This window comes from Hippopotamus amphibius, chromosome 1 (genome assembly GCF_030028045.1).
Source record: "Hippopotamus amphibius kiboko isolate mHipAmp2 chromosome 1, mHipAmp2.hap2, whole genome shotgun sequence".
Classification (NCBI taxonomy): domain Eukaryota; kingdom Metazoa; phylum Chordata; class Mammalia; order Artiodactyla; family Hippopotamidae; genus Hippopotamus; species Hippopotamus amphibius.
The window spans coordinates 36,631,837-36,656,427 of record NC_080186.1 but is presented as its reverse complement, the minus strand read 5'-3'; the positions used below and the strand labels follow the sequence as shown (position 1 = coordinate 36,656,427).

The 24,591-nt window shown below is 43.7% G+C and overlaps 1 protein-coding gene across 3 annotated transcripts in view; it reads left to right on the top strand.

Annotated features, from left to right (window-relative positions):
• The window catches only part of EIF2B3 (eukaryotic translation initiation factor 2B subunit gamma), a 142,729-nt gene that overhangs the window by 116,873 nt on the left and 1,265 nt on the right, over positions 1–24,591 (top strand). For 2 of the 3 annotated variants that reach the window (XM_057708797.1, XM_057708817.1), the window contains exons 8-11: positions 469–659; positions 2,776–2,853; positions 3,376–3,524; positions 17,806–17,909. In XM_057708797.1, coding sequence (XP_057564780.1) covers positions 469–659; positions 2,776–2,853; positions 3,376–3,524; positions 17,806–17,909 — 522 coding nt within the window. The remainder of the gene's footprint in view (positions 1–468; positions 660–2,775; positions 2,854–3,375; positions 3,525–17,805; positions 17,910–24,591) is intronic. The other variant, XM_057708806.1, reaches the window with a different exon arrangement.

Sequence of the window (24,591 nt, the reverse complement as noted above, 5' to 3'; positions counted from 1 at the left end):
AAATAAAAGATTTCAAATGACTGTTGTACGAGTTGAAACACTGAGATCCAAATCCTGTGCTATTTCTGTCATGGTGTGCCTGTCTGATATGATAATAGAGGCCAGCAGCACAAAATCAGCATGGCTGGTCAGTAAAGCCCAGGTGCGCTCCTGTTACTCCGTGCTGTACGAGAGTCATCTGTTTTATCTTCCCTTGTAGTGCTTGATTGTCAGTCAGACTTGCTTATAGGACCTCTTTTTAAGCATTTTTATATCTTACAATATTTCAAATGTACAGGAAAGCACATTGCCTCTTTTAATTTGACTTAGCCTTTCAGGTTTTAGTGGGATTTCCCCAGGGTCCATGCTGTATGGGTGAGTTTCGGGGGAAGAGGTTTGAGCTGTACCCTCTTTCAGAACTTGACTGAGTCTGTATCCTCTCTGTCATCTCTCTCATGTGCTTGCTCGGTTTGGGTATTTGTTCTGAAGATATTTACAGTTTTATAAAAGACGCCAATACACTGACCTTTGCTCCCTATGATGCCTGCTGGAATGCCTGTCGAGGGGACAGCTGGGAAGATTTGTCCAGATCACAGGTGCACTGCTATGTCCACATCATGAAAGAGGGTCTCTGCTCTCGAGTGAGCACCCTAGGACTCTACATGGAAGCCAACAGACAGGTGAGAGGATGGGTTTAGAAGAGAAGTCATGGGAGTTCCTGTCCCAGGAACAGACTAAGCCTTTTGTCATATTTCTTCATTAGGTACACAGTGACTTGTTCAGAATCCCTCTCATTCCTAAGATTGAGCAAGACCTGGCACGTCGGGAGAAACCACTGGGGTACCCAAGTACAGCAAAAGGGGAAGTGAGGGGCCTGGTCCATAGAGGCAGAGCCTCTGTGGCTCCAAAGAAAGGCCAAGATATCCAGGAAGGCTTAACTTCTGGCCTCTGGGTTGAACAGCTTTCTCCTATTCTACTCAGTATGGGGATATCTGCAGCACTTCATAAACAAGCAGATAAATACTGTGTAATCATTACTGTGGTGGCGTAAACATAGGCACACAGAGGAGGTTTTCCTGAGAAGGTGAAGGAACAGGGTATAGCATAGCCAGATGGTAAAGCATCAAGGAAGGAATGCCTATGAGAGAGAAGTGTCTGGAAAACAACATTAGGGGACTTCCCTGGTGGCACAGTGGTTAAGAATCTGCCTGCCAATGCAGGGGACACGAGTTCGATCCCTGGTTCAGGAAGATCCCATGTGCCACGGAGCAACTAAGCCCATGTGCCACAACTACTGAGCCTGCATGCCACAACTACTGAAGCGTGCGTGCCTAGAGCCCGTGCTTCAAAACAAGAGAAGCCTGCACACCGAAATGAAGAGTAGCCCCCGCTTGCAACTAGAGAAAGCCTGCATGCAGCAATGAAGACCCAACAGCCAAAAATAAATATATAAATAAATAAAACAGCATTAGAGCATAAGGAGTCTTGCTAACCCATCCTTTTAACCCTGAGGTTTGTGAGATACGAAGAATCAGTAGCTTCTATTGAAGGGGCAGCAGTGCCCTAAAGGCAGGCCAGGTTTTAGTTGAGGCGAAGGGTGAAGAGGAGGACAGTGAAGAGGCCAAGTGTGTGCAGGAGCTCTTTATTATATAGCAGGCACAGGAGGAAGGGAAAACTGGGATTGGGATTGGGATTGAATCCATGAAGAAAACCTGATTCAAGAATTTTCGGGACCCACACCATGTGGTAGATATGCTCCCAGCCCCAGACCTCAAGCTGGCCTCAACCTGAATTGGTTATATCCAAGGGAATCCAAGCGAGAGAGTTCATGAGAAATCACAACTAGTCCCGTGTTTACTCAGGGCAATCCTGGATAAAGTTAGCCCCAATTTAGGGTTAGAGGTATAGAAAGCTTCCTTAAGCTTGACTTTTAGTTTTCTTTCTTTGATTCTATGACTAGAATCTGTCTGGCTGCTCTGAAAGCAAGTCCATGAGTAGCCTGAGGCCAGAGAAGTATCCTCTGAAGTGTCAGCAGAGGCTGTGCATCAGAGAGGCCTGAATGGCCTTGGTTGAAGTGTAATAGAGGAGATCTCAAGGATAGGGACTGAGGGATTAGCCTTCACATCACCAGTGTAGCCAGTCTAGCAAGGCCTCCCTCAGCTAGTGTGGCTACTGCACGCAGTGCTCTGACCAGCATTCTGCCCACGCTGGAGAATCACAGACAGACACACTTTCTGTGCCTTCCTAATGGGTCCAGAGCTGAAACACTCCATACCCATAACGTTTTCAGTTTTCTCATACTGGGAAGAGAATAGTGTGAATTTCCCCTTCAACATTTTATTTTGGCTGGTGAAGAACATGGGTGCCTTCTCAGTTCTGTCCTGATTGTGAAGTTGTCTATTCCTATCTTCACCTCATACCTGGCCACTGTGGTCCAGGAAGTGAGCAGGAACCTAGGATGACTGTGGTCAAGCCCCAGGATGCTCCTTGCTCTCTTTGGGCCTCTTCTCCCAGGTGCTGCCTGGATATCTCAAAGGCTTGTCTCACAGCCTCGCAGCTGAGGGACGTGGCATTATTTTCAGGGAGGAGCTCTCAGCTAGGAAACTGAGGATAAGACTATCAAGAAGCTGCTGTGTGAACAATCCCTCTCCTAGGGGAAATGCATCAGCCTGCCTCATCCAAACAGGAAGCTGTGGCTGAAAACTCCACATATCTCTGACTGGACACAGGGTTCTACTTAAGGTGCTTTCAGGTGTTTTCTGGTCTTACTTTAGTGACCAAACCTCTTTCCTCAAGGTGTCCAAATTGCTACCTGTTATCTGTCCAGAAGAATCACTGGTCCATTCATCAGCCCAGATTGTCAGCAAACACCTGGTAAGTGCTAGCTTGGCCAGGGCAGTTATGGGACAGTGTCTGGGTGTACTGAGGCTTGTCCTTGAGAAACTGGTTTGGGGCTATTAAGCCCTGAACCTCATTAGCCCCAGGGAAATCCCAAACTGAATTCTGGTTATAAAATCTTACCTTCCAGCCCAGGCACTCAAGAAGATTGGACAGGTGCTGAGCCCAGCCACACAAACCCTGTAAGGAAGGTCCATTATAGTCTTTGGGCTCAGACACAGGAGCTTTCCATCACTATCCCTCTTCTTACCCTGATTTGAGCACTGTCTTCCAAGAGAGCACATCTATATACACAAGTGCATGAGTGTGTAAGTTTGAGTTGGTCTCAGAGATATTATGTGACCTTGTGGCCCTGAGAAATACTGATGATGATTCCTCTTGCTAAAGTGTCTCTAGGGAAAGATCCCATTAGACCCCAGCTCAAGGGTTCTGGAGGGTTGGTTTGCAGTTGGTTGAGATGGGTAGACAAGATTTTATATTTATATTTGCCTTTTGCAGGTTGGAGGTGACAGCCTCATTGGATCAGATACACAGGTTGGAGAGAAGTCATCCATTAAGCACTCAGTCGTTGGTTCATCCTGTGTCATAAGAGATAGAGTGACTATCACCAATTGTCTTCTCATGAACTCAGTTACTGTGGAAGAAGGGTATGTTTCCCCTTGTACCTACTTGAGGCGAGGACCCTGGTATCTCTGGGAGGCTTTGGAGGTCAATCCAGCCTAGGAAAGGGACCAGCTTGGGGAGGGGAAGAAAGGGGAAAGAATGAAAGAAGGAAGAGTGCCTAGGCCTTGATTTTGGTTCCATAATATTTAATACGGTCTCTGAAAGCATTTCCAGTGAACTTCTCATACTTATGACAATTGTAGTCCTGGGAGAAGCTGCCTTCTCTTGCTTTGATATCCTACTTGATGGGATGACCACAGTAGTGAGCCACTGGCCGGGCTGGAATGACACTGTACCAATGTCTAAGGGTCACCTTCCCCTATCTCAGTATCCCACAGCAGCCCTGAAGAAAACAGAGGCCTAGGAGGAATGGACATATAAGCCATGTTCTGTTTTTGAGGGAGAGCTTCTCTGTTACAAGTTGTAGAGAATCTTTCCCCATTTTAAGACACTTTAGGATGCCCTAAAATCTTGGTTTATGAACAGCCTGAAAACTTGGAGTAAGACTTGAATGATGCTTAATAAGATTCTTCCTCTGTATGGACCGCAGGTTTTTTGCTTGTATAAAATGCAAACATTAGTGGTAGAAGAGAGGAAGGATATTACTGTTGGTTTTCAGACTTTTTAGAAAGGAAATTTTTTCTTAAGATAAATCTTAAGCAGAAACTCATTATTTAAAACTGGTAAAAGCACAGTTGTTTGAAATACAATGGGGAAGGGGCACTTATCCTTCCTATAAATGTGAAAACTGATCTATAAAACAAATTTTTAAAACCACCAGGCTAGGGAATTCTCTGGCGGTCCAGTGGTTAGGACTCCACGCTTTCAATACTGGGGCCCAGGTTCGATCCCTAGTCAGGGAACTAAGCAAGCTGCTAGGCTTGATCAGCCTGAGATTGATTCTAGCTCTAGCATCTGTTGATTTCTCTGTCCGAGACCTGATAGGAGAGAAGGATAGGGAAGACAGAGGCCAATAAAAGCTGAACTACCTCTCGCAGCTGCCCTTGAGGGATTAAGCAAAGCATTTTGGGAAGAAGCAGTACATAGGGATAGAGCTAAAGGTTAAGCCTTTGCTCTTTAGGAAGAGTGGCTGATGGAAGACAATAGACAGGGTGGAGGGGAAAAGTACCATAATAAAAAACGAGGAAAGTTGGAGACCTTGGGGATATTGCCCACCAAGACCTGTCCTCCCCTAAGCCTATTTCCTGACAACTCCCATGACCCTGGCAAACAGGTCTATAGCCTTCTGTCAGGAGTTTGGAAGAATCTTTTTGGAGACTCTGACCAGCCCAAGAAGAAGAACCTGAATTTATTTACATGAGAGATTTCTAACGGCCCAGTCAAATCACCCTATAGTGAAAATTATGGATGACAGATTCCATTCATGTGCTGTTTTAGAATCCTTTCCGAAATATGAAGAGATAATCAAAGATTACCAGAGATCTAAAGAAAGCCTCTATCATGAAAGATAGAGACCAAATCAAACTGAAAAAAGCAACTTAAAAAGAGACAGAGGCCCTGCAGGGAGAGAAAGATACTTTCAAACAACTTGTCATGTCAAAGAACAGAAAACAAACTTTAGGAAATTTAAAATATGATAACAAAAAGGAAAACCTCAATAAAAAAAATTGGAAGATAAATTTGAAATTTCCCAAAAAGTAGAACAAAAAGATAAAGAGATGGAACATAGAAATGATAGGAAGTGAGAGGACTAGTTCAGGATGTCTAACGTCTGAATAGGATTCCATAAAAAGAGAGTTGAGAAATCAGAGGAGGAAATTGTTCAAGAAATAATAGAAGAAAATGTCTCAGAACTGAAAGATAGGAATTTAAAGAATGAAAGGGCCTACTAAGGGTCCAGCCCAATAGGAAAAATAAACCCACATCATTGTGAAACTTCAGAACATCAGAGATAAAGCATGCTACAAATTTACAAAAAGAAAATAATACGTCATATACAACTAGTTAGGAACCAGAGTAGCTTTGGACTTACCAGTAGCAACAATGAAAACTAGAAGATAATAGAACAATGCCTTCAAAATTCTGAAGGAAAATTAATTTCAACCTAGAATTCTATACTCAAGGTAAGTGTTAATCAAGTGTGACAGTAGAATAAAGACATTTTCAGACATGAAAGGTGTGTCCCACCAAAATGAAAAGTAAACCAAAAGGAGATCGAACTCAGAAAAAGGTGAAAAGAATCCGTGGGATTATAGTGAAGGCAGATCCAAGGATGACTGCTGTGCATGAAGCATAAAGGGAGCAGTTGGTCCGGAGTGGAATCCAGGAAATGCTTATTCAGGAAGATGAAACCGATAAAATGCCAGATACATATAAACATCTTGAAAAATTTAGACACTTGGCGAAGTTAGGTTTGAATTAGTAATAACATAGAACACTAACAAAAACAAAACAATTATTAACTCTGTTTTTAAAAAAAAGTTGTACAAAAAAGGAAAAGGCATCAGAGTTTGCTATGTGTCTCAACTATGAGATAGAATTAACAGTCATAATAAACACTGATCATTGACCAAAATTATGCGGTAACTATATTGGAAGGATGAAGGGTAGGAAGAGGAAAAGGGAGTGGTGATGGGGAGAAAGGAGAACTAAATCCTCATCTTCCACTGTGGAAAGTCTATTGACAATGCTTAAAACTGAAAAATTAAAAAGTAGTAATATAAGCATGTTATTATCTATAGACATGGAAGTAAATACTGAAATAGTCGGCAAAAAGAAGTCGAAGAATTGTCTCTGGGAAGAAGGAAATGAGTAGAGGGAACAGGGGACTACTGTTTTTCATAATAAAATTATCAGAACAGTTTTCTTTAAACTGCATGCGTGTATAACTTTAATTGCAAAAAAAAAAAAAGCCAAATTTTTTTCTAGTACACTGCTACCAGTAGTGTGCTGATAAATTGTTAACAACCGGTTCTCCAGAGGAAAAAATAAGTGGTCTGATTTGTAGCATTTGCCAGTTCCCATGGTATAAAGTTTCCCACTATGACCAGTGATATCAGTGAACACTGAGTTGGGAAGAGACACTGCCCGTCAGCTCTCCCAAGCAGAACTAGCTGGCTCCAGCACAGCACTGATAATAGAAACCTGTCTCAAGTATTCCCCTCTTTCATCAAACACTTAAGGACTCACTCTATGCTGAAGACTGTAGTAGGCAACTGAAGACAGAAAACTACGTAAGGCTCAATCTCTTCCCTCAAGGAACTCATAGGCTATATGCAACAAGAAGTTACAAGTGCTGTCATAGAAATCTGTATGGTCACAAAAGAGGAGAGGGTCAGGGAAGACTTAGTTAAGGAAATGACCCTTGAACTGAATCTTGAAAAATGAATAGGGCCACCTGGGCTGGAGAAAAGAATGGTCTAGCTACATCAAGAATATAAAGTGTGTGGTGTACCCCCCCCCAAAAAAAAAAAAATTAAAAAAAAAAAAGAATATAAAGTGTGAGAGAGCATATCTTATTTCAGAAACATCTCCTCATTTTGATGTTAGCTCAAATTTCACCACTTAAGAAGAGGCTCTGCTGGGACTTCCCTGGTGGCACAGTGGTTAAGATTCCGCCTGCCAGTGCAGGGGACACAGGTTTGAGCCCTGGTCCAGGAAGATCCCACATGCCGCGGAGCAACTAAGCCCATGTGCCACAACTACTGAGCCTGTGCTCTAGAGCCTGCGAGCCACAACTTCTGAGCCAGTGTGCCACAACTACTGAAGCCCATGTGCCTAGAGTCCGCGCTCCACAGCAAGAGAAGCCACTGCAATGAGAAGCCTGTGCACCACAACAAAGAGTAGCCCCCACTCGCTGCAACTAGAGAAAGCCCTCACACAGCAATGAAGACCAAATGCAGCCAATAAATAAAAATAAATAAAAATAAAATAAAGGTAAAAATTAAAAAAAAAAACACGAGACTGTGCTGACTACCCCCTCAGAAGTAACCTGTCCCAATATTCCCTGTTACATCTTATTTTCTTCATTATAACATTATCACTGTCTGGCCTTATCTTGTTTACCTGTCTCTCACAAGAAGATGTTAGTTTGAGAATGAAAAACCTTATCTTTCTGTTTCACTGTTATATCCTGAAGGCCTACAGGAACTCAGTAAATATTTGTTACGTGAAAGAATGGTAAACAATTCATAATGACCACAATGACAGGAGACAAGGCCATATAGATGGATAAAAGCCAAATCATGGGCTATCTCCTAAGGAGTTTAATGGGTAACAGTAATTTAAGAGTTTAAAGAAAAGGAATAGCACGATTAAATTCCCATTTTATGGGGGCTTCCCTGGTGGCGCAGTGGTGAAGAATCCACCTGCCATTGTAGGGGTCACGGGTTCAATCCCTGGTCCAGGAAGATCCCACACGCCATGGAGCAACTAAGCCTGTGCACCACAACTACTGAGCCTGTGCTCTAGAGCCCTCGTGCCACAGCTACTGAAGCCCGTGTGCCTAGAGCCTGCGCTCTGCAACAAGAGAAGCCACCGCAGTGAGAAGCCTGGGCACCACAACAAAGAGTAGCCCCTGATCGCCACAACTAAAGAAAGCCCAAGCGCAGCAACAAAGACCCAACGCAGCCAAAAAAAAAATTCCCATTTTATGAAGATCATTTTGGCTGTGGTGAGAAGGTTAATCTGAAGAGGGTAAACACAGAGGCAGGAAGACTACTGAAATAATCCTGGTAAAATAGAAGACATCCTAAACTAAGGCAGTAGCAGTGGAGATGGAGAGGAGAAATAATAAGGTGATAAAAACTATAAAGCATGATGACTGCCTGGATATGTGAGGTGAAAGAGAGAGAAATTAAGGAAAACTCTCAGATTTCTTGCTTGAGCAATAAGGTTTCTGGTGTGCTATTCACTAAGATAGAAATCAGTGGAGAAGGAGCAAGATTTGCAGGGTGGGAGGCAGAGAAATGACACGTTCAATTTGTGACAAGCTGAGCTTATTGCAGGCAGCCTTGATGTGCAGCACTTGCTGTGTAGAACTGGAGGTCAGGAAATAAGCCTGTGCTTGAAGCACACATTGGGAGCGGTCACCATAGAAGTGGTAACTGAAGTCGTGGATGCTGCTGGGATCACCCAGGAACAGTGTTGTGGCATTAAAAGAAAAGAAACCAAGACAAACCTTGGAGAACATCGGTAATTTTAGACATAAGAAAAGGAATCTAAGAAGACTGATAAGGAATGAGCAAGGAAGGAACGTAAGGGGAAAGGGAGAGGACAGTTGGTCAGTGAAGCCCAGGTTCCTAGTTGGGGAAGCAGGGTAAATGGTGGTGTACTCACTGAGATGAGGAAGGGTGAGGGAGGAGCAGATCTGTGGGGAGATAAGGCTTGTGTGGAGCACATGAGATTGGAAGTATCCGTAGGACATCCCAGTGTGTGGAGGTATCTGGTAGCCAGTTTGTGGGTAGAGGTTAGGAAAAGAGGTCAGACCCAGAGACCTCTTCCTGAATCACTGTGTTCTGTAACTTATTTTCCTGTCTCCATTTGTCTTTCTCTTCCGAATCCACCCTTCCAGCATTGCTCCTGTGGATTAGAGCATGAGTTTTTGGGTCAGACTGCCAGACTGAATCCTGGATCTGTCATTTACTAGTCACTTAGGGGATTGGCTTTACCTCTTTGAGCCCAATTTTCTCATTATAAAATAAGGTAAAAACTGGATTGCCTCATAGGTTTATTGGGAATACTAAATGAGTTGATAGACATAAAGCACTGAGAACAGTGCTTGGCACAAAGAATGTTAGCTGTTACCATCATCATCTCCTTCATCATTGCTTTATCTCATCTCACAGAGGTGGCATGTTGCCAGTGTTGTCATCCTAAAGAATATCTCTGATCATATCCCTGTTCTAGTCACAAACTTTTAAAGAATCCTCATTACCTTTAGAATAAAGTTTCAGTCTTTTGGAAGAATCTGAGAAGAATCAGTATAAGTTCTTCTTTGTATGTTTGGTAGAATTCCCCAGTGAAACCATCTGGTCCTGGACTTCTATTTGTAGGGAGTTGTCTTTTTTTTTATTACAGAGTCTATTTCATTTCTAATGATTGGTCTGTTCAAGTTATCTATTTCTTCTTAATTCAGATTTAGAATAAAGTTTCAACTTCAAGGTTTCTCATGTTTCTCATAATCTAGCTCCAACACTGGGTCCTGGAATGTTAGAGTGAGATGGGACCTTAGAAATCATCCAGCTCGATTTCTGCATTTTTACAATGAATAAATTGTAGCAATCCAGGCTTTTTTCTTATCATACCTGTGCTACTCCATGTCCTGTTTCAGATTGCTGTATGAGACTGACAGATGTCACCATTCTCTTAAAAACCAGAATTACACTTGCCTTTATTCATTTGATCACCTGGTTCTAGAGTAGCTCATGAGGCTTTGTAACTTCCACTCTGTCTCATCTTGCCTCAGACCTTCCACGGAAGACAGTACCATAACTTTCTCATTTGCTCTAATCGGTAACCTCTCCCTCCCCTCCTGTGGGTGGGCAGCCAAAGGAGCTCCTCTCTAAAGCCCACTGGTAGTGTCCTGGATTGACATGAACAGACTTGGTAAGGAAACTAAGGCTCCCTCCAGCTTATTTATGAGAGAAGTTCATAGAGAGACCTAGCATAAAATCCCAGAGTCAATTGCTGTTTTGTGGGAGGTGTAATCTTGGATAGCCTAATAAGGTTTATAGCTGGGGAAACAGTAAAGGTTTAGATGGTGGCTGCTGCTATTTTTCCAACTAAAGAAGTTTAGGCGAAGCAATAGGCAGCCCACTTGGGCCTGACTAGGAAGGCCATTAGAGATTACCCAACCCTGCAGGTTAGCTCCTGGTGATAAGATCAGAAATCTTACATCCCATATGAACTTTTTCCCATTATTTTGGGGTCATTTAGTTTTAATTACTTATAGTAAATTTAGGAAAGGTGATTAAATTGCAGTCATGTGAGACTTGATTACCCTGATGCTATTACATCTGGACTAAATGGCACAGTAGGAGCATGAATTTGTCTAGAAGGGAGTTTCTCATATTCTTGGTCTGTTTATCTCCGCCAGCAGTGGGTGAGCTTCTAAGACTTTCTGGACAATGGCTTGGACAGCCTCCCAAGGTCCTTGGGGCTTAAGGGATGCTAATAGGACCACCTTGGGAAAGGTGTGGGCAAGACTATGCAAAGAAGATTTCTGCCTGTCTTTCTCATTTTCTGCTACTTCCAATTTATATGACAGCTGATGTTCAGCAATCCAAAGTGTAGTGAAGACTTCATTGTTGAGGCTTCAGTGTCAATCCTGTGTTCTGCATCTTTGGTCCTCTGGTCCTGAATAACATCTCCTGCATTTCCTCCTAGTCCAAGGTGATTGACCCAAGCAGCAGTGTAGGGTAGCACCTTCACATGCAGGCGGGCTGGAGAACCAGGATTTCACCTGGATTTTCCATGCTTTCTGCAGGCAGCAAGTACAGCCCTCAAAGCCAGACAAGATATTGCTGCCTCTCAGTGTTCCCCTGAGTGTGCTCCTTACCAACACTCAACTCACTGCCCTGCCCACTGAGCACCTTACTTTTCCACTCCCCGTTATCCCTGACATTTACTCTGCCTGAATTCCCTGTCTCTAGAGATCTTTACCTGTAGAAATCCTACCCATCTTCCAAGGTTCAATATGTATTCCAACTGCTTCATGCAGTTTTCTTGAATTTTCCTAACCAGAAATTATCTCCCCCACTTCTGTGTTCCCTGTGCACCCAGCGCTATCACTTTACTTATGTTCATGTGACACTTACTGCATCTTTCTTTTTTCCTCAACTAGGCTATAAATTCCTTGAATACAGAAATACTCCTCATATGTCTTTGTATCCCTTAACTCCCAATACTGTACTTTTTTTTTTTTTTGGCCACACCACACAGCATTCAGGATCTTAGTTCCCTGACCAGGTGTCGAACCTTCGCCCCCCTGCCGCTGGACCTCAAGGGAAGTCCCCAGTACTGTATTTTTTGTATACTAGATACCTTGTAAGGATTTACTGAATGAAAAATAGAATCCCTGATTTAAGCCCTTCTACTATAACTATCTGTCAAGACAGCCCTGTCTACTTCTAGAAGAAGTCATAGAGTACGTACTTTATTCCTTGAAACTCATCAGAATGAAAACAAAACCAGAAAAGGAAGCTTCATCTGTAATAAAACTAGATAACTGCCATGTACCCATACACAGACTAAAGTACATCTGCCAGACACAATGAAATTTAGGTCAAACCCAAAGAGAACACCAAGGGGCTTCCCTGGTGGTCCAGTGGGTAAGACTCCATGCTCCCAATGCAGGGAGCCTAGGTTCGATCCCTGGTCAGGGAACTAGATCCCACATGCATGCTGCAACTAAGAAGTCCACGTGCCTCAACTAAGAAGACCACATGCCGCAACTGAAGATCCTGTATGCTGCAACGAAGACCCAGCACAGCCCAAAAAAAAGCAACAAAGAGAACACCAAGATTTGACCAGCATGAGGAATAGGGTCATGGACGATCCAAAGGAGAAATGGCAAGCACCACTTTTGCAAAATCTTCAGGCACATAGAACTGAAAGAAAAAAACATTAAGGCACATAGAAGGGAGAAAACCAGGCTGACCTCATACTTCTCTGTGACAACATTTAAGGCCAGAAGACAGTGAAACAACATTTAGAAAATTTGGAAGGAAAACTGTTGTAACCTAAGAATCCTACAGATAGTGAAGGTATAATTGAGACATAAAATCATTGGAAATATTCCAAGGCTCAGGAGATGTGTCACCCATGAATCCTCTGGAAAACTACTCAAAGACATAATATAGCCAAGAAAGTAATGAAACAAAATACTGGCAAATGGGTAGGTTGAGTATAAAAGTGAACTCCCTTAAGTCTGTGGCAGTAAGAATTGCAAAAAGATCATAATTGTTCAAAGAATTCTGTCCATGTTTCTTCAGTCATACTTTAAAAAAAAAACAAATTATAAAACTTTGGCAAGATCCCCTGGACTTTAAGGGACTCCTTAGGACTTTTGATTCATTCCCTACTTGGAACCATTTGCACTAAACCCATCTTTTTAGAATACTACAGCTTATTTCTTTTAAGATTGTTACATCTTGGGGATTCCCTGGCAGTCCAGTGGTTAGGACTCCACACTTTCACTGCCATGGGCCTGGGTTTAATATCTGGTAGGGGAGCTAAGATCCTGCAAGCCACATGGCATGGCCAAAAATAATAATAATAATTTTAAAAAATAATACTGTTACATCTTTACTTTTATTCCCCTGAACCCTTCTTTTTCTTAGCCTCTGCTTAGGGAATATAATTAGATTTCCTAGAAGGAAGACATTTTTTTCACTACTAAACCTTTATATAGTGAAGGGAGGCGCATACAACTAAAAGGAAGAATTTAAGTCTGCTCACCGGAGCCATTAATCTACAGGACCCAAGAACAAGAGTGACCAGAGACAGGAAGAAAGTGAGATATTCCTTCAAGTATTGTATCTCATTACATGAATTAACCTGGATAAATCTCACAAATATGATGTTGAAGGGGAAAAAAGCAAGTTGCAAAAGATTGCATAGAGAATGATAGCATTTATATAAAATGTTTAAACTTTACGAAAGAATACTGTATATTGTCTACTAACATATGTAGTAAACATGCGTAAGAACAATAGATACCAGAGTCAAATAGTAGTTACCTCTGGGAGAAGGAGGGAAATGTGAGCAAAGAAAAATACTGTATTTTTATATTGTTTTTGTTGGGTATACAGGTATTCTGTGTATTCTCTGGACTTTTCTCTATGCCTGAAATATTTCATTAAAAATAATACATGGGGACTTCCTAGGTGGCGCAGTGGTTAAGAATCCGCCTGCCAATGCAGGGGACACGGGTTCGATCCCTGCCCCAGGAGGATACCCCATGCCGCGGAGCAACTAAGCCCGTGTGCCACAACTATTGAGCCTGCACTCTAGTGCCCGTGAGTCACAACTATTGAGCCCATGTGCCGCAACTACTGAAGCCCATGCGCCTAGAACCCGTGGTCCGCAACAAGAGAAGCCATGGCAATGAGAAGCCCGCGCACCACAATGAAGAGTAGCCCCCGCTCGCTGCAACTAGAGAAAGCCTGTGTGCAGCAATGAAGACCCAACACAGCCAATAAATAAATAAATAAATTTATTTAAAAAATAATAATAATAATACAGGGTTCTTCATCTAGAGGAACACCTGGAACAGGGCCTCTTGGGCCAAGGTTAGGAGCCTCTGGCATCTGGAGAGATACGTGTATTTCCAGTTCCATACTCTTTTCTCCTCCAAGGTTATGAGTAAGTTTAGAAAGCCTGCCAGCTAATCCCCAGAGAAGAACCTACCTGCCTGTCCTCAGAGTTACTAAGAAGTTTCATGGCTCTTTGCCAAACACGGCCAGTCAGCCGCTGAGGCAGAAGCCCGTGGCACAGTGGAGAGTCACTTACCACAGTGTAGGCTTGGGCATGTTGCTTAACCTCTGTGAGCCCCAATTTTCTCTGTAAAAATGAGAATAAATACCACCGTTCCTGCAGGTTTGCTAAAAGGATTAAGTTACATAATGAATATAAAGTCCTTTGTGTAGTGACTGAGCTGTGTTAGACATTAGATTTATGTGAGTTCCCTTCTCTCCTGGAATAAATTCTGAAGAAAGTCCTAACTAAAGCCAGAAGAGGAATAAGAATTTGGAGGTGCTCCTGTTTCTCAGGTGAGGGTTTCTTCCTCCTGGCATATGCCATGGTATGGCATGGCATGGTGTGCCTGGCCAAGCAGTGATCTTACTATAGGCCTCTGTGTTTTTCTCATGGCCTCCTCTGCACTGAAGCATTAGGGTTCTCAGGGTGATTTCCCAAGGCCTGCAGCTTTGCTTAAAATTTGACATCACCAAGGAGAAGTGAAGACCAAAAGCCCATTAATCTTAGCAATCTCTGAGCAGCTTCTTAGAGAACACAGCCAAGCGTCAGCACAGCAGAGCCCTTAGTACCAAGCTGAGAGTTAAAAGTAGGATGCAGATAACACAGGGAGATCAACTCGATGATGGGTGATGACTTAGAGGGGTGGGATAGGAAGGGTGGGAAGGAGTTGCGGGAGGGAGGGGATACAGTGATATATATATAAATACAGCTGATTCACTTTGTTGTACAGCAAAAACTGGCACAACTGTAAAGCAATTATATTCCAATAAAGCCCTTTAAAAAAAAAAAGTAGGGTGCAGAAACTGTAGTTCTGGCGCTGGGGCTAGGTCTTTTCATGAGCTGTGTAGGAAGTCACCTCCCCTCCTGCTTTAAACACTGAGCAGAAAAGGTGAAGTCTTTACTGTGGATTGGCAACCTGGAGAGGGTTTTTTTGATAAGGTAATGTCTGTCCTTCCCCTCCAGTCTGAGCAAACACACTGCTTCCAGTAAAATCCTTAACCTTGGAGTTCTTTCTGGACAGGAGGAAAGCTAAATTGGCTTAAAATTTTTCCAGAGTACCTCAGCCTTGCTAGGTGACTTGTAACTGCAACAGTGATCATGGGAAACAATTGAAAAAACAAGTGGTAAAAAAGAGTTTCACATTCACTAAGCATTTTGTCAGGTGTTCATCTCAAAGCCTTCCACAGATCCACTGACCAAGAGCTTCAGAAGAGCCCCCAGCCATCAATCAACCCACTTTTTCCATCACATCTGCAGACTCACTAGTGGTGGTTTATTTGTCTCAGAGGGAGTTATTCACAAACTAGATGGGACAAGCAATAAAGCAGTATGGGAGGTTCCCGAAGACTTCAATCAGACCTGTTAGACGTAAGGAGAGCCCAGGCCATCCATTGCTATAGAAATCTGACCTCAGTCATTCCAGACTCTTCCTTCCAGAAATGGTTCCCGTTTGTGTCCCAGATTCCAAAATAGCCAGTTAGTACTCTCTAATTATGGCTGCTTGAGTTCCTGTTGGTTCTTTCTTGTTTGCTGACTATGTTTACCCCTTGCCTAACTCCAGAGCGTGCTTCTACTCTTAAACTACTGAGCAGGAAGCATCCCCTTACTCCCACTCTGAAAAAAGAAGTGAGACTTTTCAGTGACAAACTAGTAGCCAGTTATAAGCCTGCTATATGTCTCAGAAGCCTCTGTGTCTGAGGCTTTCTATACTTCCTTACTACTTTTTTGGGATGAATTTTCCCCCACGAGCAGGAATCACCCTAACAGCTGACTAGACTGCTTTTCCTCAGGCAGAGGGCAAATTGGAAAAGTGTGGGAAGTTCCCTTAGTGCCCACCCACTGAATGTATCCTGAGTTTGAACCAAAAAACAAACTAATACTGGGACTTCCCTGGCGGTCCAGTGGTTGAGACCCCATGCTTCCACTGCAGGGGTTGCAGGTTTGATCCCTGGTTGGGAAACTGGGATCCCGCATGCCATGTGGTGTGGCCAAAAAAAACCTAAAACTGTCTCTACCCATCTCTAACCCACACCACAGAGGTGCTATGGCTTTGGTTTTTGCTGCATTCCGACAAGCTTTAACCTTCTAGAAGAATAGAGATAAAGAAGGCCCTGGAATGCTAGAATTCCTTTTTTGCATTTTACTAAAGTTTTGGCATTTGGGAAGAATCTTTTTTTTATGGCCCATGCATGATAGTTTTAGTCCTTGAAACGGCCATTTTTCCATCCCCCATGCCTCCTGGGTTCCTTGAGGATTTTTCCCTAGTGGGCATTTTGTTTTGTTTTGTTTTGTTTAAATGGATACTCACACCCTTCCTGTTCACCTTCTTCCCTCCAGCTGCCCACTTCTGACTCTTTAGGGTACTGAATATCCCCTTGTTAGGACAGAGCTCCTTCTACAGGGCTATCTTGGCTCAAAAAACAACTCGCAGTCCCAGGCTTCCTTCAGTCTTTTCACCCCATAATTTCTCTGTATGGCATTATGATTAAATGTGTGAATTCTAGAGTCAGGTGGACTTAGTTTTGAAATTGCTACTTGGCAGTTATGTGGTTTTAGGTAAATGGTTTAACTTCTCTTAATCTGTTACCTCATCTGCAAAATTTGATTTTTTTTTACTGCATTAAAGGTAAAAATGATACTCCCAGAATCATCTAGGAATCTCCCAGATGATTTTACTGATGAAATGGCTAGATTTATGTATGTCACTCCTGTAATGTATATAGAATATGTAGCACAGGGACTTCCCTGGTGCCACAGTGCTTGAGAGTCTACCTGCCAATGCAGGGAACATGGGTTTGATCCCTGGTCAGGGAAGGTCCCACATGCTGCAGAGCAACTAAGCCCATGCACCACAGCTACTAAGCCTGCACTCTAGAGCCCGTGAGCCACAACTGCTGAGCCCATGCGCCGCAACTACTGAAGTCCGTGTGCCTAGAGCCCATGCTTCACAACAAGAGAAGCCACCGCACTGAGAAGCCTGAGCACGCAACGAAGAGTAGCTCCCGCTCTCCGTAACTAGAGAGAAAGCCTGCCGCAGCAACAAAGACCCAACATGGCCAAAAATTAAAAATAAAAATAATAAAAAATAAAATTAAAATTAAAAAAAGAATATTTAGCACAATATCTGGTCTGAGGTAGGTATGCAGTAAATGCTAGTGAAGATTTTTAAAAGGACTTTTCCCCCACCCACCAGTCCTCAGAAGCCACGAAGATGCTTTTTAAACACATTCAAATGCTAAGAGCCAGTGGTGTTACTCTTGAGAGTGTGGCTTTTCTGAGTAGTCTTTATGTAGCATGGAGTTGGTTTAAAAAACATCCTTTTTTTCTAAACGAGTATGGTTTTGATTAACCAGGGTCTGTGGCGAGAACTGTGGGACATCCATTGTTTCCATAACTGATCTCCTAGGAAGATTCATGGGATCTGAGCCTCCAGTTGAATTTGGTATATATTCCCAGAGGAGAGGCAGGAGTGATGGATCAGCCCAGGGACCAGGGCCAGCTTCCACCCACAGACCAAAGGAAGAGAAATTGGATAGAATTTAGACCTCCAGCTCTGGGGTGCCTAAAGAACTGAAGTCAGACTGGTTGCTCTTTTCAGGCTTTGGAGGAATTTCACTATGAGCATATACAAACTCTGGACTTCTCTAAAGCCTGGTCCTCTCTTGGCCCAGCTGAGCCATTCTATCTTCTAATGATAAGCTTATAGCCATTAACCAGACTGGCCAGCTATTCCTAGCGAATGGAGGAGCCAGAACCCCTAACCCGTAGTGACGAGAATGGTGATGAGAGCCGTGGACACTCCCTAACTTGGCTACTGTGTTACAGAAGCAACATCCAGGGCAGCGTCATCTGCAACAGTGCTGTAATAGAGAAGGGAGCAGACATCAAGAACTGCCTAATTGGAAGCGGCCAGAGGATTGAAGCCAAAGGTAAACCAGAAACCAAGTTATAATCACAGACGCCATTTTTTACATATCACAGTAGCACAGATAATGCGCAGTGCTGGTGAGAATGGGGAAACAAGCACATGCATACACTGCAGGCAAGAACATAAATTGATAAAGCCATCTTAGGAGGGGATTGACATCACTGTCACATTTTTTAACTTTGACCTCACAGTTCCATTTCTAAGAATTTATCTTGTTAGATAAGCTCATATATATTTATGCAGCCTTACTACCAAAAAATTTAAAGTATACCAGAAAGATCTAATGACCCACCAATACTTTACAGTGGCTGTTAGGCATAAGAGAGAAAGGCCAATGATCCAACAAAGGCTCTGGAACTAGCTCTGGCCTCTTGCAGTCCTTGAGTACCTCATCTGATCTGATAGTTGAGGGAGACAGTCCCATAGATTCTTGGCCTGGAAGAAGGTTAGCAGCTTCTTCAGAAGCCATTCTCTCAGAGCCATCCTCAACTGTTTAGAAATGATGCTATGAGCTTTACTGTTAGCTCGCTCTGCTGTGTATCTGTAGAAAGACTGTATAGTGCTCAAGAAACGTACAAACGTCAGGGTTTCCCTGCTGGGCTGGTCAAACTTGAAAGTTCCATAAGTTGGCTGGGTATTTTTAACCAAAAAGTAGACAAAACTCAAGATCAGTAAGGATGACTCATTGCTTTTCAGATTATTCCTAAACCTAAAATAGGGTGGGGTAGGGGAGTTGCTGAAGGAACTGAGTCCACCAATTCCAAATTGGTAGAAGCCACATCATTTTCCTTCTCCCAGTAAGTAGAGGCCTTCTTCAGTTTTTTCTCTGTCCCTTTTTTAAAGTTGTATACCTCCCTTGTGAGCTTTAGACTCAAACAGACCTGGGTTCAGATCTCAGCTGTGCAACTCACTGGGTGTGCACCAGGTAAAGTTTTTAATTTCTTGGCCTCAGATTTTTGAAACTAGAAAAATTGAGACAGTAACACCTATCCTGTAGGATTGTTGTGAGAATTAAATACAGTTAAATGTTGTGAGGAGCACACACAACTTCTGGAGCATACCAAGGGACTTAGAGCTCCACATACACACCATGCTCTTGTGCCTCTCCATGCCTTTGCACATGCCTCCTCTCTCTCAGGAATTTTTGATGACACTCCCCAAGTGTTTTCTCTATAGAACCTTCACTGTCTCTTCCCGTGACTTCCCACAGTCAAACTGAGCGTTCCTTCTTCCCCTGCACCTTTATCGGTACCTTTATTAAAGTACGTACACAAGTTATGGCAATTATCTGTGAATCTACCTTCCCTACTAGACTGAGATCCGCAAGCTAAGGATTGACTTATTTCAGTATGTATCCCTAGCTCTGAGAGCAAGTCATGGTTTATAGTGGACAGTGGGAAGGGGAGAGGTGAGTGAATGCATTTTGGATCCATAAAGGGAATTTGAGGGCATTTCAGGGCAGAGAGTTAGGGTTCCAAGAAAGGCATTTGTGAGATGGTTGCAATTATCATGAGATCTCTTCTGGCTTTTTTCCTAAACTTACGCTGATAAAAGAACTACATGCAACACTGATAAATGAACTGGGGAGATGTGGCCTTGGCCTGAAGCCACCCTTCAACCTTGTTTCTTCGCTTGAGACTAAATGCAACTCTCCTCCTCATCGCTTTTCTTCTCACATTTCAAGTGCTTTGTTTCTGTACATGTGAGAATTGTCATTTTTAAGAGGCCTTTCCTTTCCTGGGCATCATGAGATTACCAATAAGGTTCTTTGTTATAAGCATCATAAACTAATAACTCTGGCTGATTTCAGCTGATAAAGAATTCATTGAAAAAGCAAGTAGCACATAGCTCTATGATAGTTGCAGAATCAAGCTTAGAAAATGGGTTACAGCCAAGATTTACACTCCAGGTCATTCTGGTGAGGACACTGCTGCCATCCTCACTGAACACTGGATATCACAGCTTGCCCTGCTACACTAGCTGCCCAGTAGCCCCAAAGTGGATTCTCTCTGGTTCCTACTTTTTTGTGTCACTAGTTCCCAGTAGCCCAAGGTTTGTGGTAGCTACATTAACAGGTCAAGCCTAGCTCATATACCCATGCCCTAGCTGCAGGGAAGACTGGCATTTTTAGTTCAGTTAATGGGAGACAGACTCCACCCAGTGTCTCACCAGAGAACCTTTGAGCAGGAGTGTTGGTCAGCAGTGGTGCCCCAGCTATGGTGCTTTCTGCTGTGATCCCGTGCAAGCTGAGAGTGTAAGCCTAGGTGAGAGGGCTGGGACGCCAGCTTGAACTCCAGCACAGGAGGTGTGGATGGCACTGCCCTCCTGGAGTGCCACTGGCTTACAGCTATTGTTTATAGCTTTAAAATGTTCTCACGTGAACTGTCTGTTGGCTTATCATAAAAGCCTTCTGAGGTAGGGATTCATTATTGACCCATTTGGTGAAGTGAAAACTGAGACTTCAAAAAGTTGAAATTTACCCAAGGTACATAGCTAGGACATGACAAAACTGGGTCTTCAGCCTGAACTGTTGACAGCCTCCAAAAAGACCAGAAGAAGAAACCACTCCTGGCTTGTCTAGCAGAATTTGGTCAGTGATACCCTTTTTCTCCTTTTAGTCCATCTTTCTCAGACCAATAGGACAAATATACTTGGCCTCCATGTTATGGCTCTTTCTCTCCTCAGGAACCTCAGGTCTTAACTCTTTCTCCTGCTTAACATATGAGTTCACCCAGGCCTACCCTGGACTTGCAGAGAAACTTGCTTTTTGAGCATCTGGGGCCTACTGGTTGTTTCTTAAAAATAGGATTCAGAACCCCAGCCTTTTCTCTGACTCCATGGAAGGCCTTAGAAGGGATCCCCAGAGGTTCAGAAGCAGCTGCTCAGCTGGTCTGCTTTCTTATCCTGTCCCCTCACTGCATTTCTCTGTCCCTTGTTCTATTTGGGTTTGTGGCCGCACACAATGTTTCTTCCACCTCCTTCTTGCCTCTTGGTCTATGTAAATTATCTCCTGCTCAGCAAAAGTAGAAACATCCGCCAGTGCTTTCTGCTTTCAGTGCCTTCTGGAGCCAGGAGCTGCTTCCTTTTGTTGTTTTTACAGGCATATTTGAATGAGTGAATTCCATTTGCCACTGCCCTAGGGTGTCCCTCCTTTCTTATTTGCTGGAAGCTGGAACCTCACAGTTTCTGCTCTTCTTCTCCCCACTTCCAACAAAGTAATGGCGCACCTTTCTTTCACTTTGCAAGGACCCCTCTTCATTCTGTGTGCAGAATGCATGAATGACAAGTGAATGCCAGATGTTGAAGGTTTGAGGCACATCATCTTCCATTAGGGAGCACAGGGCTGCGCTAGTGAAACCCCTAGGATGTCATAGGCTGCAGTGTCTCCTGGGCCTTCTGGCTCTAATAGTACTGAAGGAGAGGTGGCCAGGGGAGTCATCTGGACTTTAAACTGGAGAACCCCAACATTTCTTGCTCTGTCCTCTCTGCTAGAGGAACCAATGTGTCCAGGGCAGTAGTCAGTGCCTTCCTGCCACAGGCACTTCTGGCCAGTCACCTGTTTCCACTATCACTTTTCTTTTCTTTTTTTTTTTTCCCCTTAATATTTACTTACTTACTTACTTACTTATTTATTTTGGTTGGGCCAGGTCTTAGTTGCAGCATGTGAGATCTTCGTTGTGAGATGCATGTGGGATCTAGTTCCCTGACCAGGGATCCAACCTGGGCTTGGGAACATGGAATCTTAACCACTGGACCACCAGGGAAGTCCCCCACTATCACTTTTCTTTGAGGCTGAGCCATACTGAGAAGGTAAATTCCTAGCCATCAGTGCGGCAGTCAAGACCTGTGACTATGGATGACCCAGACAAACATCAGCTCAGCAAAGAGGTCAGGAGATGGCCAAGTCCGCCGTTAGTCTTCCTCCCGTGGAGGAGTTTCAGAAAAAAACATTCATCCTCAGAAGCAATGCTGTCCGCTCTTCAAATCCCAGTCATTTGCATGCCACAGAGTCACCACATCCACAGCAGTCTTCTACACCAAAAATGGGACTCGTAATCCAGTGTGGGCCCCTCTGCCCTTTTCTAGCACTACCAGGAGAACAAGGCATTTTGTAGCAATTCTGGTTTTTCTCACCCACCCAGCATGCTCAGTTAATGAGATTATCTCTGGCAAAAATCCTGGCAGCCGAGCTTGACCTCCTGCTTAAGCCAACTGAAAAGCCACAGCCAACAAAGTCAAAACCTGGGAGACTAACTGGACATTTCATCTGAGTCTCTTATTACCGTCAGTGAGAGAACTTGGATGTCTTCTCTGGGACCACAGTGATCAGTCTGGTACATAGGTCAAGTCCTGGCTAGCAGGAATCCTCCCCAGCTTCCCAGCAGTGCAGCTTTTCATATGTGACTTGTCGTTCCCATCTATTTCATTGGTTTTTCTCCAACTTACTTTCCTCCCTTGTACTCTTCCCTTTAGGATCTTTCCTGACCTGATTCCAGCCCAGAACTTTTCCAGTGGGTTTATTGGGGCCTGCTTCCAATCCTGGCCAAGCAGAACTAGTACTGCTTGTTTTTCCCCTTCAGGTTTCCTCCACCTTACTGAGTCTCCATAAAAATACATCTTCCCCCAAAATGCCAGATACAGTCTTTCTCCCCTGAACCCCAGTAAGCAAGCCAGAGAAGGTGCAGGTGTTTATTTGGAGCCTAGCAGAGCAGAAAAAGGTGTTATTTGCCTCAGCCTGACACCTCATTCAGCCCTCTGGTCTGGAGCACTGAGGACCAAGAAGAGTGTTAATGAAACTGGGACTGTCTTCAGAACATTCCAGTGTCCCTGGAAAGTAGGAAGAGACTGGGTGAGGAAGAGCAAATGTCAGAGTCTAGATATGAGATGATGTGGCTGACTCATGGCTACAGAGGGATAAAGGACAAAGAGGAGCTTTTGGAGGTGCCCTGGGAAGCTAGCCAGAGAAGCGTTTCCTTTGTTCTTTTCTGGTCAGTCTTACCTCAAGGTAGAGCCTGATTGACGGTCATACTCCGGGACGGGCCCCAGCCCTAGGGAACTGAGCAGCCTGAGCACTGTCGGGGCCTCCCTCCCATTCTGCTCACTGAAGGGAGCAGATGGCTAGGAAGTATAAAAAGAACACCTCCTAGGGCAGGAGTACACAGGCCAGACCCAGCTGCATTCTGTAACTTCTGTGTAATACTTATCAAGCCTCTTTACATCAATTGTCTTATTGAATCCCCACAACTTTGTGAAGAAACTAAAGCCCAAAGACATGAAATAATTTGCTCAAAGTCAAATTCTCAATAGAGTTCAAATCTCTGTGGCTCAGAGCTCTCCTATTCTGCATTGTCAGTTTTTCTTCTCACATGAGATTGCCTCTGTCAAATCAATGCTGTAAAAAGAAACTTTGTGAAAGGCCTAGACTTAGGTTTCTCTTCCTACTGGAGAACATTAGAGAAATAGGCCCAGAGATGCTCTGGATCATTTAGAGCCTTTGCTGTAACACACCAGATGTGTCAATTATACTCTCTCTGATAAGGGGATTGGAGGCCTTCTCCTCTGTAATGCTCCTTTTCCTACTTCTGTACCCTCACATAACCCCCAAAACACACTCACCTTCAGCAGTTGCTATCTACTGTATTCTAAGCTCTGGGAGGCTAAGAGTGTAAAGATGCGTAAGGCTCACCTCTTGCTGCCCAGCTGCTCACAGTCTATTATAGAGACACAGATGAGTAAAGAAGTAAGCACAGTGAAGTGTCACCGATATGATGCTAGAAGATTGTCGGGGTTAATCAAGGACAGAAGAGAGAAAGTGGTCAGTTCTTGGCACAGGGATCAGAAACACCATCTCAAAGAAAGGAATTTAGGCTCAATCTTAGAATTGTTGGCTATTTACCAAATATACAAAAGGGAAGAATCTCTCAAGCAAAGGGGAACCATGTAAGCAAGCACTTGAAGGCAAAAAGCAATCTGATATGTCGGGAGCTGAAAATCATTTGCAAAATCTATGATATAGTGTATAAGGGAGATGTAGCAAGAAACAAAGCTGGAAAGGTGGGTAGAACAGAAAACATGTCTGAAATCTCAAAGTCTCCAAATCTTCAGTCAGAAACCCCTTTTCTACTGGCAGAGCAGAAGTAGGCTGTATGAACAGACCAAAACATCTCTTACTGTCAAACTTGGTTCCATCATCAACGATTTTCATTTTGTTGCACCAGACCCTTCTGAGGCTAAAGTAGAGCCTCAGGAAAGTCAGAGTTTCTGCCTCACCTGTCAGGGTCACAGTCAAGCCCCCAAGTGTGGCAAGAAAGGTGTTGGACCTTTAGAGGCCAACCTAACCCAGAAAGAACCCATTTTCAGCCAGGTGGTCAGCCTTTTCTGTCTGAGCCAATAAAAGACTGAAAGCCCTCCTGCCTCCTACAGCTGCCTCATACCTCCAGGGAAGAAGAAGACAGCATGCTCCTGGTTTCTCCTGCCCCTTCCAGACCATGGGTTCACTGCCTCCTTCCTGTAGCTCTTACGCCTTGAAAGCTAACCCTCTTCTTACCTTTCACCCCATCATTGGTCAGTGCCCAATACACTCCCCTAAATATATTGAGGGTTCACAGTCTTCCCCTTTCCTCCCTCTCTTTTTCCAAATATCTTGGACAACTTAAACGTATTTATCGATGAACCATCCAGCC